This window comes from Solea solea, chromosome 10 (assembly GCF_958295425.1).
Source record: "Solea solea chromosome 10, fSolSol10.1, whole genome shotgun sequence".
NCBI lineage: Eukaryota > Metazoa > Chordata > Actinopteri > Pleuronectiformes > Soleidae > Solea > Solea solea.
The window spans coordinates 21,634,455-21,649,130 of record NC_081143.1 but is presented as its reverse complement, the minus strand read 5'-3'; the positions used below and the strand labels follow the sequence as shown (position 1 = coordinate 21,649,130).

The 14,676-nt window shown below is 41.4% G+C and overlaps 2 protein-coding genes across 5 annotated transcripts; both read left to right on the top strand.

Annotated features, from left to right (window-relative positions):
* zfyve27 (zinc finger, FYVE domain containing 27) lies at positions 1–8,462 on the top strand. 4 transcript variants are annotated; one of them, XM_058641160.1, is made up of 15 exons: positions 1–106; positions 181–347; positions 1,066–1,303; positions 1,434–1,504; positions 1,603–1,789; positions 2,074–2,169; positions 2,424–2,536; positions 3,985–4,103; positions 4,320–4,391; positions 5,269–5,289; positions 5,518–5,538; positions 6,258–6,399; positions 6,612–6,658; positions 6,782–6,863; positions 6,956–8,462. In XM_058641160.1, the coding sequence occupies exons 3-15, from the start codon at positions 1,074–1,076 to the stop codon at positions 7,024–7,026; spliced, it is 1,272 nt and encodes a 423-aa protein (XP_058497143.1). In that variant the 5' UTR covers positions 1–106; positions 181–347; positions 1,066–1,073; the 3' UTR covers positions 7,027–8,462. The 4 variants fall into 4 exon arrangements, with proteins under 4 accessions (XP_058497143.1, XP_058497145.1, XP_058497144.1 ...); XM_058641162.1 differs by lacking the exon at positions 5,269–5,289 and having other exon boundaries at positions 21–347; XM_058641161.1 differs by lacking the exon at positions 5,518–5,538 and having other exon boundaries at positions 21–347.
* A 504-nt stretch (positions 8,463–8,966) lies between these two features.
* golga7ba (golgin A7 family, member Ba) lies at positions 8,967–14,133 on the top strand. The gene is made up of 5 exons (XM_058640677.1): positions 8,967–9,068; positions 11,185–11,310; positions 12,201–12,353; positions 12,456–12,557; positions 12,673–14,133. Exons 1-5 carry the CDS (start codon positions 9,057–9,059, stop codon positions 12,754–12,756), a joined length of 477 nt encoding a protein of 158 aa, XP_058496660.1. The 5' UTR covers positions 8,967–9,056; the 3' UTR covers positions 12,757–14,133.
* Positions 14,134–14,676: the final 543 nt, after the last annotated feature.

The window sequence follows — 14,676 nt, the reverse complement described above, 5'->3', positions numbered from 1 at the left end:
TTTTCTGCCGTCAACAATTCGGCCTGGATGAAATGCGGAAGTGGATGTTTCCTGAACAACACTGTGCTAACAACAAAGCTAGCAGTGATTAGTAGTCGTTCATAAAGTAAATAACTATTGTACTCGAATATTTTAACCGCAAGCTACTCGACAGTGTTGTAAATCGACTGTCTTTGACAGGTCCATGCTCATACAGGAGGGCAGACTGCTGTCATGTTGACTGGGCTGGGTGAATTTGGAGGCTTTTCCTTCCTCCGGGCTGACGATGTCGGTGAGACTTGCTAGTTTCGCTTGAGCTCCTCGGCTGCTTCATCACAAGCTGCCTAGTGTTGGACTCTCAGCTCGGGGTGAGTTTCTCCTTCGCATCCGGCGGCCGATTTAACTTTCTGGGTTTATGTTGCAATAATATGTCTGCAGTGTCCTTGTCAGCACACCGCCTCAGTGTTTTTGGCGGAGCTGCAACCAGGGCTGGACGACAATGCTAAACACCTTGATACAATAAAAATAGTTTTTAAATCACTCGTTATTAATGATTGTTGCTGTAAATGTCACACATTGATAGACTGGCATTTTTGCTTCTGAGTGAAGTTTATAAAGATTCGGTTACTTGCAACTATGTGTATTATTAAGAGTAATTGCTCAATGTTTAAACATAATATCAATATTTATATTTAATCTTGATTTTAGTGAGATTGAACACAATTATATTGTGGTACATGTTGCTATTGAATGTTTGCCCATGCAACTAATGATTTTTTTTTTATTATGTTTTCTGTGAGGCATCACCTGTTTTACAGTGTTGATTGAAAGTGACCCCTGAACACAGCCAGAAGCACAAATAAATACAGTCTTTAAATTAAAGTCTATTGTGTAGATTTGGCTGGAGCATTGATGTTTTCTTTCTTCCTGCATTACACATATTGTAGTATTTTTGCTTAAAATACCTGTCCCTAATTTGTATGTATCATTGTCTGGTCTTACAGCAACAGAACATAGTTCAACTGCAGAGTATATCAAGAGATTTATTGTCAATTCACCAAAACCCTTTCTTTTAAATCTTTATAGGAACAAAAATGCACAGTACTGGGGTGTCCCACGAACCTTCACAGGGTACAGGGGAACGTGGGGAGCTGGTACACACACTATCCAAAGACACACTTGGATCTCCAGATGCCTCTGAGCTTGGGAGCCCACGATGTACTCCAAACTTTGACCTCCTGAACATGGTCGTGTCCTACAAGAAAATGGCTCAGTATCTAGAACCACTGGTAGATGCAGTGGAGCTGAGCCGCTTCCTGCTTGGGTGTGTATATGTTTTAGTTTGTGGTCTATTTGAGCTTAATGTGACCTAAATGCCTCCAGCCTTAAGTGGTAATGGCAAGAAGCCAAATTTATATTGCAGCATTCAGTGTCATGTGCTTTCTGTTTCGCAGATGGAGGATGCCTCTGTGCTCTCTGTTTGTGTGTATATTGCTTAATGTCTTCTTCTGCACTGTTAATGAAGGTAAGGAAATGCATTAATATTGATCTAACTTTTGGATGGTCTTCTAAAAATACTCTTGAATAATGAATGCACTGTTGTGTGTGCCTGTGTGGTGTCAGTGGGTTGGTTCTCAGTGGGTGTGGTGGCAGCGTTGGTGCCTGCTTCCTTCGGTTACCTGCAGGACAGGTGTGGAGGCAGAGTTACAGACACTGAGCTCCAGAAACGACATTATCACACTGTGCACCGCAGAGACCTGCAGACGGTGCATCTCACCAAACAGGAAGCCATGCTGGAAGTAAAAGACCTGTAAGAAATATGCCACAGGGGATAGGGTTAAGTGCAGCAGGGCTACAGCTAATGCAATATTTGTATTGCTGGTTTTGTCATTTGATGATTTTCTTTTAAATGTGATATGAAAAATCTTAAGTACATGCACTTCAGTTTTTGAGTTTATCTACACCTTTTTAAAAATTACCAACTGGTGATTAACATTATTTTCTTTTTGGATCACCATTACAGAAATGCATACAATCTTGTAATTGTTGTTGTTTGGTTGTTCTTGTAAGGTTTGTGTTTTGTCTTTTCACCAGTTTGAAGCACCTTGACGATATACTGTCCTCCGCCTGCCAGTCAGCAGAAACTATTTACAAGGTCCTGTACTGGGATAATCACACCAAGTCATCAAGGTTAGGATTTACACACACACACATCAATAATAATAAATAATATGAACTGCAAATAAAGTCGTATTTGGTCAAATCAAATAATCAAATAGAGACATATAACTGTTTAAATACGTTGTAAGCTGTTATTTTTGTCATTCATACCCACGTCAGTAGTTACAACATTATAGCATTTAATGTAACCCTTCTTTTTGAGATAATTTAGGTTCAATGGTTTGATTTGAATGAAACCTGACATTTGTAATATGCTCCCCCAGGTTTTATGCAGGGATGTTCATCGTGTTGTGCTTACTCTACATTGCTCCTGTGGGCTGGGTGCTCGCTTTACTCAACAGCACCATCTTCCTGTGGAACAGAGATTTCTACAGAGGTCAGTTAATTCTGTCTGAAAGAGGTTAAAGTCTTGTCTACATTTGATGAGACACCATGGCACCAATCTCCACAGATGGCAGGTGCATTAGGTGCAGCCACAGAGAAGTTTATGTGGGATGCATGTCATTGTGGTCAGAATTTACAAGGCAGTGCACAAAGGAAGTAGTCTGGATAAACAGGAAGTCAATGAGATAACATCTGCCCATTACTGCCAAAGTATGTAGTTGTTACGTCAGAGTAGATGCATTGAATCACTTTTTTTTTTTAAAACATCTTTTGTTTACACATTTTAGTTTTGTTTTCAAGATAAGCTACATGTGTAATAAACAAGAGAAGTCCTTGTGTCTCACACTGTTTAATACAGCTTACATGACATTTCTTTGTTGATTGCTCTGTTAAAACAGCTCCTTTCCAAGACTTTAGACCCATGGTTCTCAAACTCTGGTACATGTACCACCAGTGGTATGTGAGCTTCCTCTGGTGGTACCTGGAGGAAAATATACCAGGGTATGTGATCGGAGTGGAGCTGAGTGCATAGAAAATGAAACGAATAACAAAAATAAATAAACAAAAAATAACGATAATTAGTCACCTTATCTCTCACTCCATCTTCATCTAATCTCGCTAAACCGTTGTCTGAAGTATATGTGAGGAAGAGGAAAATGATGAGAGAGCACATTATTTTACTGGGAGTAAATCTGCCTCCTGTGAAAAGTCTGCAGTTTGCTCTCTACTATTTACACCACTGTATTTTAACGTTGGCGATAATAGTGTTACTTTTATCAGGTGGCACTTGGTATAAAAAGCTTGAGAACCACTGATTTAGAGCCATGTGGTCGCCTCTGTGGTCCGTATGCTGCTTTTATAAACACTATATACATTTATTTGGCCAATTTTCCCTTGGATGCACCCATTGCGTGCGTGGTGCACCTGTAGTCACACAAATACAGAGGTGTGTGACGAGGTGCTGCAACAATGTTCAGACGCTAAAAGTTCAAATGTGATGACATATCTGGCTGACGTAGCCTTACACAGGAGTGAGTAAAAAACCAGGCTTTCAGAGAACACCAACTCATCGTCTATTAAACCAAGACAACGTTTAGAGGATCTTGTCTAATTATTGTCTGCAGTTTCACTTTCACGCAGCTGTAAACATTCGGTTAATGTCTGTTCATTGTTTTTATACATTTTATTTATGCATTTAACAAATGCTCCAAGACACTTGAGCAAATAGAGATACATACACAATAGAAATCATACAAAGTCGTTCTGAAAAGGTGGGTTTTGAAGGTTGACAGTTCAGTACACTCATTTGTGTGCTTTGGTATAGAGCTGCAAAAGGCTCTGTCACATTATATTTATACAATTCCTCTGGATAATGTCTAGAAATGTTCAGTGTTGCTATGTTATGTTGATTGTGACGTGTTGTTTCCTCTGTGCTTCCAGTTTTATTAGACTTTAGGAATCTCTTCCCCGTGGGCCAGACCAAGGCCACTGAGGGGCTATGTGAGGAACAGGAACAAGGCAATTCACTGGACAGGACCCCCACACCAACTAGTCTGGAGGTGAGAGAAAGGCACATAGTGTCAAAGGCTTCAGTGGTTGTACTTTTCATTTCAGTCAACCATGAGTATAACCTTCTTATATAGTTTATCCTATGCTGTCAATGTATTTATTCACTAATGTCTCTCTATCCATGTTGCCATGGTTTTTTGGTGTCCAAGTTGCTGAATAGGGGACTCTGTGTGTGTATGTGTGTGTGTGTGTGCACTTGATGACAGGACCTGTCACCTGGCAGTGTGGAGGAGGCTGAGGAAGCAGAACCTGATGATGAATTTAAAGATGCCATCGAGGTAAAAAAGGACTCTTAACCTTTACACCCACATTTCAGTTATACTTTCACACTTTTCATACTTACAAATCTGGACGCCCTAATTCATTTTTCATACACATATGATTTGGGAATTTAAAGTATTAACAATAATGTATAACAAGGTTGTAAAATTAATGTGATGATATACATCAGGATAGAAAAATAAGTCGTGCACTGTGAGCACGTTATTGTTCTTGCAGAAAGTTTATTACAACATGTCTATGCAGTGTATGCAGCTGGAGGTAGCAGCTAGCTGAGCTCAGCTAAGCATAAAGACTAAAAGCAAGACTGGCTCTAATTCAAGATTCGAGAGCATTCTTTGTCATTGTGCAGTTTCTTGACAACGGAATTATCAGTTGCAGTTTAAATATATAAATGAAAGAAATCATCAATAATCATTAATGTTATATTTGTTTATGTCTGTGTACAAACAACAAGGTTGTTTCATGTTTGATTTTTCCATTCAATACATAAAAGAAATACTTAAATGCAGAAATAATGGATGAACTGGTGTATCTTAAATGAGCTGGTTCGCCTTCTGTCTTTGTGCTAAGCTAGGCTAACTAGCACTCCTGACTCTAGTTTCATATTTAATGTACATACTTAACGGTGGTATCCATTTTCTTACGGTAAACATGAAACCAAATGAGCACATTTTGACTGTTCCTGAAAATGTGTTCCATCTGCTAAATAATGGAAGTCTGTAGTTCATACTCTAACTGAAAAGGGGAAGAATGTTTCAGGAGTGTTGTGAACAGTCCTTAATGTCCTATTTTACTAATATGAAGCATCAGTGTTCACACAAACAAATCACACACACATTCTCTCTTTTTTCCTCTGCTGTCTTCTTAAATCAGGAACATTCAATTTCCCTGCAGGTGAGTGTCGCTCCCCTCTGTTTAGAGGAGGCTAGTGCACTGCCACCCTGTACTCTGTATAGAGCTATGACACATGCGCGTCATGTGTTGTAAAAGCTTGTGTGAGGGTGACCTTGTGGTTTAGGTCTTGCTTAAAGGGTTGGGTTTGCACCTCTTTGTTGAAGTCACACTGAATATCGGTGTTTGTGAGTAACATTGTTTTCATGCGTTGTTCTGCATCCTGATAAGGAAACTCCCATGGTCTTAGTGGTAAGTGGATTTTCCCACTACCCCCATCCCTCCCTGCTAACTTCATGTGTTTGTTCCATTGGCATGATAGTGATAGTTAGTTCAAGCCCATACTTGGGTACCTCAGTTATCCCAGGTCATTCATTTTTGTCTGCATGCCTATGGCATTGTTCATCTTACTTTAGAGAGTGTTTTGCACAGAGGCATATTATTTTAGTTGGATTGAAGTGTTGCTGCATGAGAAATAAACATGTATGTTTCTGATTGTAGTTGTTACATTATCCCCATCTCCTTGTTATCCTGTTCCCTAACTGCCTGTTTGGGGTGGATGGATTTCTTCATCTTATTATTCTCTGGTTTGTGCTAACCTGGTTTTTCTAACACCTGCTCTCCAGAAAGTCTGGTAACTGTCCATTTAACAAAGCTTATTTTGGGAACATCTCATTGGGTATAGAGTTATGAAAACATGTATTATGCAGTCAGCAGTTTTCCTGTAAATGCCTGAACGTTCAACCTGTGCCTGTCTCCCAGTACTCACCATCACTCTATTGGTTTGCCAAACATTAACACTAGTTTTTACCCATACCGCTGAGTTTGGCTCCGTTTCCTGGCCAAGTTTCCACAGACAGGCTCTGATTACTGTAGCATCTGTAGTATGTAACCAGCATTTTCTCTGTCCATCACCTCCTCCTCCTCCTCCTTCTTCCTGTTTCCTCCTCCCTCCTCCCCCTCCTGCTCAGGAGGATGATGATGTGCCTCTTGGAGCTCCGGAGTATGACACCATCTCTGAAAATGGTCTGTTGAGCCGCAATGAACCAATACGCAGCAAAGTGTCCAAACTGACAGAGAAACTGCGTAAACGTTACCCTACCACCAGCACAGGTCAGTCTGCTATGACCAAATCTCAACATACATTATCTCAAGGTACTGTACATAGTAAGGCAGAAACCTTTACAACGTTATCCTGTAGGTGGATTTGTTTTGAAGTTTTAAGACCAAGGCATTGTGAAAGAGGAATTCTTCTCATATCTTAGCTCTGAACACATGCTTTTATTTTTTTAATACCAATTGTCTTTCTGTATTTGTCTCCAAAGGCAACTGTTCCAGCTGTAGTGCCGTCTTCTCAGTACTAAAGAAAAGGGTGAGACTGAGAACCCAGTGAAAAGAATCTGGGCTATATTTAGACATCGGCCCATGACAATTTAGATTTTTTTTTCTCACGTTTCTGTGGGTTCAAACTTCAACACATTGTCTCTTATTGCAGAGGAACTGCAGTAACTGTGGCAACAGCTTCTGCTCCCGATGTTGTTCTTTTAAGGTGCTGAGAGCTTGCATGGGGGCAACGGGTAAGGATGGGAAAATGAAAAAAAGATATTGGACCATTATTTCTTCTCTGACTGATTCAAAGTGACTGAAACTCTCTCTTTTGTCTCTTTAGCTCCAGAGGCCCAGAGAGAGACCGTATTTGTTTGTGCTGCCTGTAATTCTTCTCTCATCAAGTTACAGTGAGACGGCATGTCGGTCTTTTCTTCCAGTGGCGAGTGGGAAGTCATTAATGTTCGTCCCCAAGCTGTTCACCGTGTTCCTGAGGGCCTCACACATGCCTTGGTTTTTCGTGTTAAGGAACCTTACATCTGTCAACGTACCTCCTGTGTTCAACTCAAAGACTTTTTCCACTTAAATCTGTCCTTAGCAATTACGATTATAGGACTGTACTTTACTGTAGTACTGTATTTCCTGTTCAAACTCTCAATGAAGAACTAGGACCTTATTAATCAATGAGACTTAAAACAGGAAATGTACAAAACCATAGGACCCGGAGTCTTCCCTTTGCTGAGCAGAGGGAAGCACAAAGTATGCAAGGTGGAGATCAGGATTGAGCTGCTGGTGTTGGGTGTTTGTAGGACTTCTACTGGATATCAGTGGTTTTGATTTTATTTGCCTTGCCTCAGCTTAAAGTTGTGTCCACTGGAATATTGGTATTGTAGTTCAGCTCTACTACAATGCCGAGAGAACTTTTCTGTACGAACAAGACTACTGGGTGATTTTGGTGGATTTTTTTTTTTTTAGATTGGTGATGGATATGATGTTTTGAGCTGGGCAGTGTACAAAACTTGGATGAACAAAATAATGTCTGGATAACCAAAAGTAGCTCCGCATTCGGCCCCAGTTGCTGCAGTAAACGGAGGCTTGACGCCTGAAACTAAACCCTTTATCTCACAGGCTCACTCATTGTCCTCTATTGCACTTTTATCTGTAGCTGGTCAGCAGTTCCATTTGAATATTACTGGGTTTATTTAATTTCATTTAATGAGCCTAGAATATTTTACAACACCAGACGTGAATTCTGCAACCAGTGATGAATCCCCCTTACGTGTCTGAGAAAAAACAGTGGTTAAAATGTAACGCAGTGCTGAGAATGAGGATGAGTTGGTCTCTACTTGTAATGATAAAACTGTTGCTTTGTTTGTTCCTGTGTGGACAAGGCAGCCTGAAAAAAAAAAAACACTTATCAATGTAGTGCAGGTTTCTCATTTTAACCGTGTCCAAGTCAACCCAGTTTGATTAAATTTTATTCTGAACACACTGAGAAACCATCTGAAAATGTAACCAGAGCCTCTCACTCTTGCAAGCAGGACTTAATAGAATTTAAGTGGGGGCATTATTCTAGCTTAAACTACAACAAGCTAGATCTTGATGGTGAAGTTGTTTTAATCCCGTTTCAGACACAGATGATTGTACTTGTTTGCGTTGCTTTTATTGTAATCCTATATATAAATGGTTAATGTAAGTTGTTCTATTATATCTATTGTATTTAATTTAAAACTCCACAATCGATTATGATTTGACCCAATGTTGAATTCTGTACATATTGGCCCATATTTTATGGTTGAAACATGCCATTATTGAAATAAACTGAGATGATTTGATTAACTTAAAAGTCACAGTGGCATATGTTTTTCTGAGTGTTTAAATAACGGAATCGTTTCACTAGAAGCTTTAGTTATAGTGGAGGAGGTTTTATTATTGTTGTTATTATTTTGTTTTTTTAATCTAGTATTAACTAGACAAAGTCACAGTGGCATATGTTTTTCTGAGTGTTTAAATAATGGAATCGTTTCACTAGAAGCTTTAGTTATAGTGGAGGAGGTTTTATTATTGTTGTTATTATTTTGTTTTTTTAATCTAGTATTAACTAGACAAACAAACAAAAATTGTAATATGTTTTTTCAAATTAATGGAGTGTGTATGTGTATAGAGTATATTATGTGTATATATATATATATTTATATATTTATATATATAGTTCAAATGTTTGGTTAAAGCCAGTGTCCAAACTCACTGGATAGGAGGGAGATAGGAGGGACAATTAAATCAACATGATCTAAACCTGTGCTTGTGTTAGCCCCGCCCCTCCTCTGTCCTCTCGTCCCCGCCCCTCCCCTCGCCGCTCATCCCGTGTGTCCTCGTGAAGAGATTTCAGCGCACGCAGCAGCAGCAACAGGGACTCGTCCCCACGGTCAGCCGCGGATGGCAACATGGCGACAGAGGTAAGACTGGCGACATTATGGCTTTTAAAATGCCGCTCAGGTTTCCATCATCATCATCATCATCATCATGAGCAGCAGCACAGACAGATGTGTGTGGTCGTCCTGTGGTTTCGATGAGACCGGTGCAGTGGACGTTTCTGTCCAGACTAGAGAGGACATTAGGGTTCACTGTGATTGAGCGTCGATCGGCGGCTCACTTGAATCAGGACAGTGTTTGTCCTACATTATCACATCAGTGTCTATTTTCCCCCCTGGAAGCGTCTCCTGGTATTTTAGAGGGCAGTAAAAGAAAAGAAGAGCCATGAACTGAAACATAATGGTGGAGATTTGTTTTGTCAATGACATGTTTAACTGTTTGGGTGGAAACATCTGTTTATGTGTTTGTTGAGACGCCCAGTAATCCGCTCTCGCTCTCTCTCTCTCTCTCTCTCACGCACACACACACAATGGTTTGGGCAGCTTTTCCTCTTCGGACACTGCGTTAACTTCCATTCATTTGGGCAGTCTCAACAAAGCTCTAACCACAACCCTAGCCGGAAAACTCACAACTGAGAGATAACTTGACCTTAACCAGGACTTCAGCAATGTCCTGGTCCCCCTTTAGAGCCTGGCTTTGGTGTCCATGATAACTACTGGACCTCACAAGCTCAGTGTCCTGACACGGAGGAACAGATTTCAGCACCATGGACAGAAGCCACACAGCACTGACCTGACTCACTGCGTTTCCAACATTTCGAGCTGGAAAATACACTCACCAGCCACTTCATTAGGAACACAAGACAAAAGTGGCACCCACCCGGTGTGGCCTTGTGCTACTGTAGCTCTTCTGCTTCAAGGTTCCTCGTGATGTGCATAAGACAAGCCAATCACACACTCCGTATCGGTCTGATACTGGTGGTCAAAATCTATGGATCAGGTGAAAATCTGATACAACCCATGCTCCCTAAATAACAGCATAGGTGATATAGCTGTAATGAGAGAAGTCTATAACCAGCATTCTGTTAAGTAAATGACCAATTCTAGCTTGGTGGTACATGCATCAGCATCACAAATGTCTTATTAACAGCCGAGTTAAGATGAGATGTAAAAGGACTGTATCAAATTGGTATAAATTCTAGGTTGTGATATCGAGCCATCCCTTGTTCGGTGTTCATAGATCGTCTTCAGCACACCTCAGGTGTAATGAGTGAATATTTGAGTCGATTAAGATATGAATGTTAATCCTCAAGTCTGGCATGTGTTAGTCAGAAGTGAATCTGGATTGAACAATGCAGCAGGTGATGTGAAGGTAGCCATCTTTCCTCCCTATGTCTATGTGCTCACATGCAATTGAATGCTGGCTGATTGGGTTTTTGTGCTAACAAGCAGTTGAACAGGTGTCCCTAACAAAGTGGCCAGCTAGTGCACGGGAGTTCTGTGTCAAGTCTCATCTTGTTTCTGTAGATCGATCTGTTGTGAGCCATGGCAAAATGTTGGCTATACTTCCCTGTGCTACACCAGCGAGAGAGATACAGACAGTGTGTGTGTGTGTGTGTGTACTTTTTGTGTGTTTACACTGCCCTTGTCAGGACCAGTAGTCCTTGTGGACACCATAATCTGGTCCTTTTCTGAGGAACTGGTTCATTTTAGGGCCAATGTTTAAATTGTGGTTAGATTAAGGTTAGGGTTAGGCATTAACTGTTTATGGTTAGGGATAACACTTTATTACGACTTTCTGAATTTATGGAATGCAGTGCAGTGTCCTGAGATGAATAACTGTACAAACCTGTGTGTGTGTGTGTGTGTGTGTGTGTTAAAGATAGTATGTCCAGTGCTGGGCTCTGCTCCAACAGACAACAAGGCAGAAATGAGTGCAGACACTGAGCCACAGAGTGATTGATCACATTTGCTCGATCATCCTATACTTCCACTTCAGCCTCTGTTTGTACACTCTGCCAGGAAACGGGTACACAGAGAGCTGTAGCCCTGTCTCTCTCCAGGGGCTCATTAAATAATAACAACACAACAAGAGTTGCAAAGTTAAAAGTAGACGTGGGAATCAGAGAACCCAATTAAAAGAGATATGTGCTAAATTTTACACAAATCTTACTTGTGTGTGTTTGATTTGTCCCCACAGTTCCACAACCTGCAGGAGTTGAGGCACAGTGCGTCTCTGGCCAACAAAGTCTTCATCCAGAGAGACTACAGCGAAGGAACCACCTGCAAGTTTCAGACCAAGTTCCCCTCGGAGCTGGAGAGCAGGGTGAGGACACGTGTTCACATCAACATGCTCCTATATTATGTTTTGTGACATGCATACACATATATAGGTCTAATTAATTGGTCCTTCCTGTTATTTGTCATTGAATAGATCTATCTTCTCGCTGTTACATTCAAACCATTGTCAAATTAGTTCACGCAATGCAGCTTAAGCCAATGAACTCCACAGGACCACCTCTGTGCTTCTCAGTATAGCATTGTTTTCTATTTGCGTGTCTGTGGAGACATGAAGCAGAAGAAGCACACAGTGCAGGTAAAGCTCGACACCTTCATACAGCAGCACTGTGGCTGCAAACATCGAGAGGCACCCATGAAAGGTTTCAGAGGTGGATTCTACTGTTAAAGCGAAACCCGGATGTTCAAGCAGACTTCACAATCATTATTATTTATCATAATTTTACCATACGTCTGCATGTTCAGTCACAGCTGCTGCTGTTTCCTTCAGCATGCAGCTCCAAAACACTTTCCTGGATGCAGAAAAATTACCAAGTTAAGATCTAAACAACATCAAAAGACGGAGAAAAGGCTCTTTTATGAATGTTAATCCTCATTCATTAAGGAGGGGTTAGGTTTAGGGTTAGGGTTAACACAACAAACATATGGTTTTGTGATGTTAAACAGACACACTAAACAACATCTGAACAGGAAACGACAGCGTCATAGCGGTGGATACACTATGCCAACTAAAACAAAGGATAAACACAATTTATGTAAATAATAGACTCATGATTTGAAGTTGCTTTTTAACAGTTGCTATGGTTGCACTTCATGAGAACAGTTTGGTGAATGATTCCCTCATCTCCCATGTTTTACAAATGTACATCACTGTGCTGCATCTATCTGTTCGTGACGCTGTCCTCCGCGCGTCTCCAGATTGAGCGGACGCTGTTCGAGGACACTGTGAAGACTCTGAATAACTACTATGCAGAGGCAGAAAAGATAGGAGGACAGTCGTACCTTGAGGGATGTCTGGCCTGCGCTACAGCATATCTCATCTTCCTCTGCATGGAGACGCGTTATGAGAAGGTAAGACTGGGTTTCCTCACGTTCGGAGGATTTTAACTAAGCAGCGTTTGAAGGCAGCGGCTGAACGTGCCGTGTTGTTCTTGAATTGTCCGTGTCTGTCAGGTGTTGAAGAAGATAGGCAAGTACATTCAGGAGCAGAATGAGAAGATCTATGCTCCCAGAGGCCTGCTCATCACAGACCCCATTGAACGGGGGATGCGCGTCGTATCCTTACTCGGATTTTGTGAATGGGTGAATGTAGAAATAAAAGGTGAAAGAGCTTTTTGTTCGATTCATGCTACTCTGTTGTGACATGTTGGCCCCTAACTACTTTCACTAGATAGAGATTTCCATCTATGAAGATCGGGGTTCCAGTGGCTCCAGCTCAGGGAGCAGCTCTGTGTCTGGCAGCACTGCTCGATGACCGGGTTCTTCCTAAAGACCACGTCCCACCAGATCAATCACATCCCAGCTGGAGAACTTGGAGGGCAAATGATATCACTCCTGTCCCAACACATGGCACATACAATCCTTCAACATATGCTCACACAGAATTCACTGGCCTATTTTTGCTCATGACCGGTCATGTGCTTCAGTCGTACGAGCTTTTGTCACAGTGAACGTTTAGAACACGCACTTACATTGTTTGCATGCACATTGAATCAGACGTGTGGATGCAGTGTCGTTATGTGTGGAACAACATTTTTTTTGTGAATATTTGTGTGATCGTATGTTTCCTTCCTTCCTTCCTTCCTTGTTTCCTTCCTGTTACGTGTGATGGGGGGGATAGGAAGAATGAAAGGACGTGAGAAGGAAATGGAGGATGTGTTAAGTGTTGAGAAAGGAGTGCAGACCTCAACCAACCTCACACCACATTACAGCTGCAACGCAAGGTCCAGATCAACCTCAGCCGCATCCTGCCCACACTGGACCAACCAGGAGACCATCACACACATCGACAGTGACTGTGCACACTGGACAGTGGCTTGTGGAAATGTTATTTGTAGCTCTATTGGAGTTTTCAGGCTGTAGCAAATGTGGAAAAGGGTGTACTAGTATTTGAGCAGAGCATCACCAAGGCGCAGTGTTTAAAATTTCACTTTTGTTCGTGACGTTGTAGCTGAATATTCCTCAACTCGTGGTTCCCTTCCAAGTGTGCTGAAGGCCTCTATGGCCTTCAGTTACCATAGAAACGTTAAAGATGTTTAGATTGTAAAAACATGGGGGTCCAAAATGGCGCCGCATCTGATCATGAAAAACAAAACACTCAATCAGGTCAGGCGAGTGTGCACTTATTTAAAATGAAATATTGTACCTTAAATCTTTGCCAAATGAAAATAATTTTACACACTGGGCCTTTAACTGTACAAAGAAGCTCTTCCTCCATCGCCTCTGCTGTAAATGATGCTTTGTGGTAGCGAATGAAAAATCATCATGTTGTGGCAGATCTTCCATTGCATCTCTCCCATGAAGGTAATTCGACACAAACGCAGATAAATGCACATTTCCATTGCTTTCCATGAGCGAGACCAACTCTTCCTCAATATTTATTATGCAAAGACATGCGTAAGCAGACTAAGGATGTGTTAAACATAATGTCTTCCTAAAATCTTACCTGTGTAGTAGTTTTAAAATACACAAAACCCTTCCAAAGAACAATAACTGCCAAAAAAAGAAATGTGTCTCTTATTTTGGTGACTTTGTGTGCAAGAACAAACTTTCGTACCGCTTGTCGTTTAATATGTAGCATTGAGGTTGAACTGTATGTGACTGGTGTCAAAATAAATACTGTTTCATCACAGCTACGGCGAGGACGTCCTTCTTTCTTCTCTACCAGTGCATATACGGAAGAAACCATTGGCAGAGGATCTGACAGGGAAAGGTTAGTAGGCCACTCATCACAGACACTAAAAATAAGCTAATACTCAATGGAGTGCAAAAAAATATTAGAAAATCTCATTCATTTGATGCTATTACAAGATTTGATTGTGGGCCACAGCTTTTTCAGCAGTTTTTACTGCTAGGTGCGGGCCACATGGTCAGTGTAGTGGTTAGCATTCTTGACTTTGCAGCAAGAAGACCCAGGTTCGAGCTCCCAGTTGGAACAAGGGTGCATGTTCTCCCCGTGTGCGTGGGGTTCCTCCGGGTTCTCCGGCTTCCTCCCACAGTCCAAAAACATGCAATATGGGGATTAGGTAAATTGGACACTCTAAATTGGCCATAGGTGTGAGAGTGAATGGATGAATGGTTGTCTGTCTCTATATGTGGCCCTGTGATGGACTGGCAAACTGTCCAGGGTGTGACCCCTCCTATTGCCCTGTCAGCTGAGATGGAAGAAGATGGA

What these genes read in the sequence shown, in the direction of transcription:
- zfyve27 (XM_058641160.1), top strand. Translation starts at nt 1,074, where the DNA reads ATGCACAGTACTGGGGTGTCCCACGAACCTTCACAGGGTACAGGGGAA. An exon ending in CTGAGCCGCTTCCTGCTTGG is followed by an intron (nt 1,304 to 1,433) that starts GTGTGTATATGT and finishes TCTGTTTCGCAG; the next exon opens with ATGGAGGATGCCTCTGTGCT. An exon ending in AGCTTGCATGGGGGCAACGG is followed by an intron (nt 6,864 to 6,955) that starts GTAAGGATGGGA and finishes TTGTCTCTTTAG; the next exon opens with CTCCAGAGGCCCAGAGAGAG.
- golga7ba (XM_058640677.1), top strand. An exon ending in TGGAGACGCGTTATGAGAAG is followed by an intron (nt 12,354 to 12,455) that starts GTAAGACTGGGT and finishes CGTGTCTGTCAG; the next exon opens with GTGTTGAAGAAGATAGGCAA. An exon ending in TTGAACGGGGGATGCGCGTC is followed by an intron (nt 12,558 to 12,672) that starts GTATCCTTACTC and finishes TACTTTCACTAG; the next exon opens with ATAGAGATTTCCATCTATGA.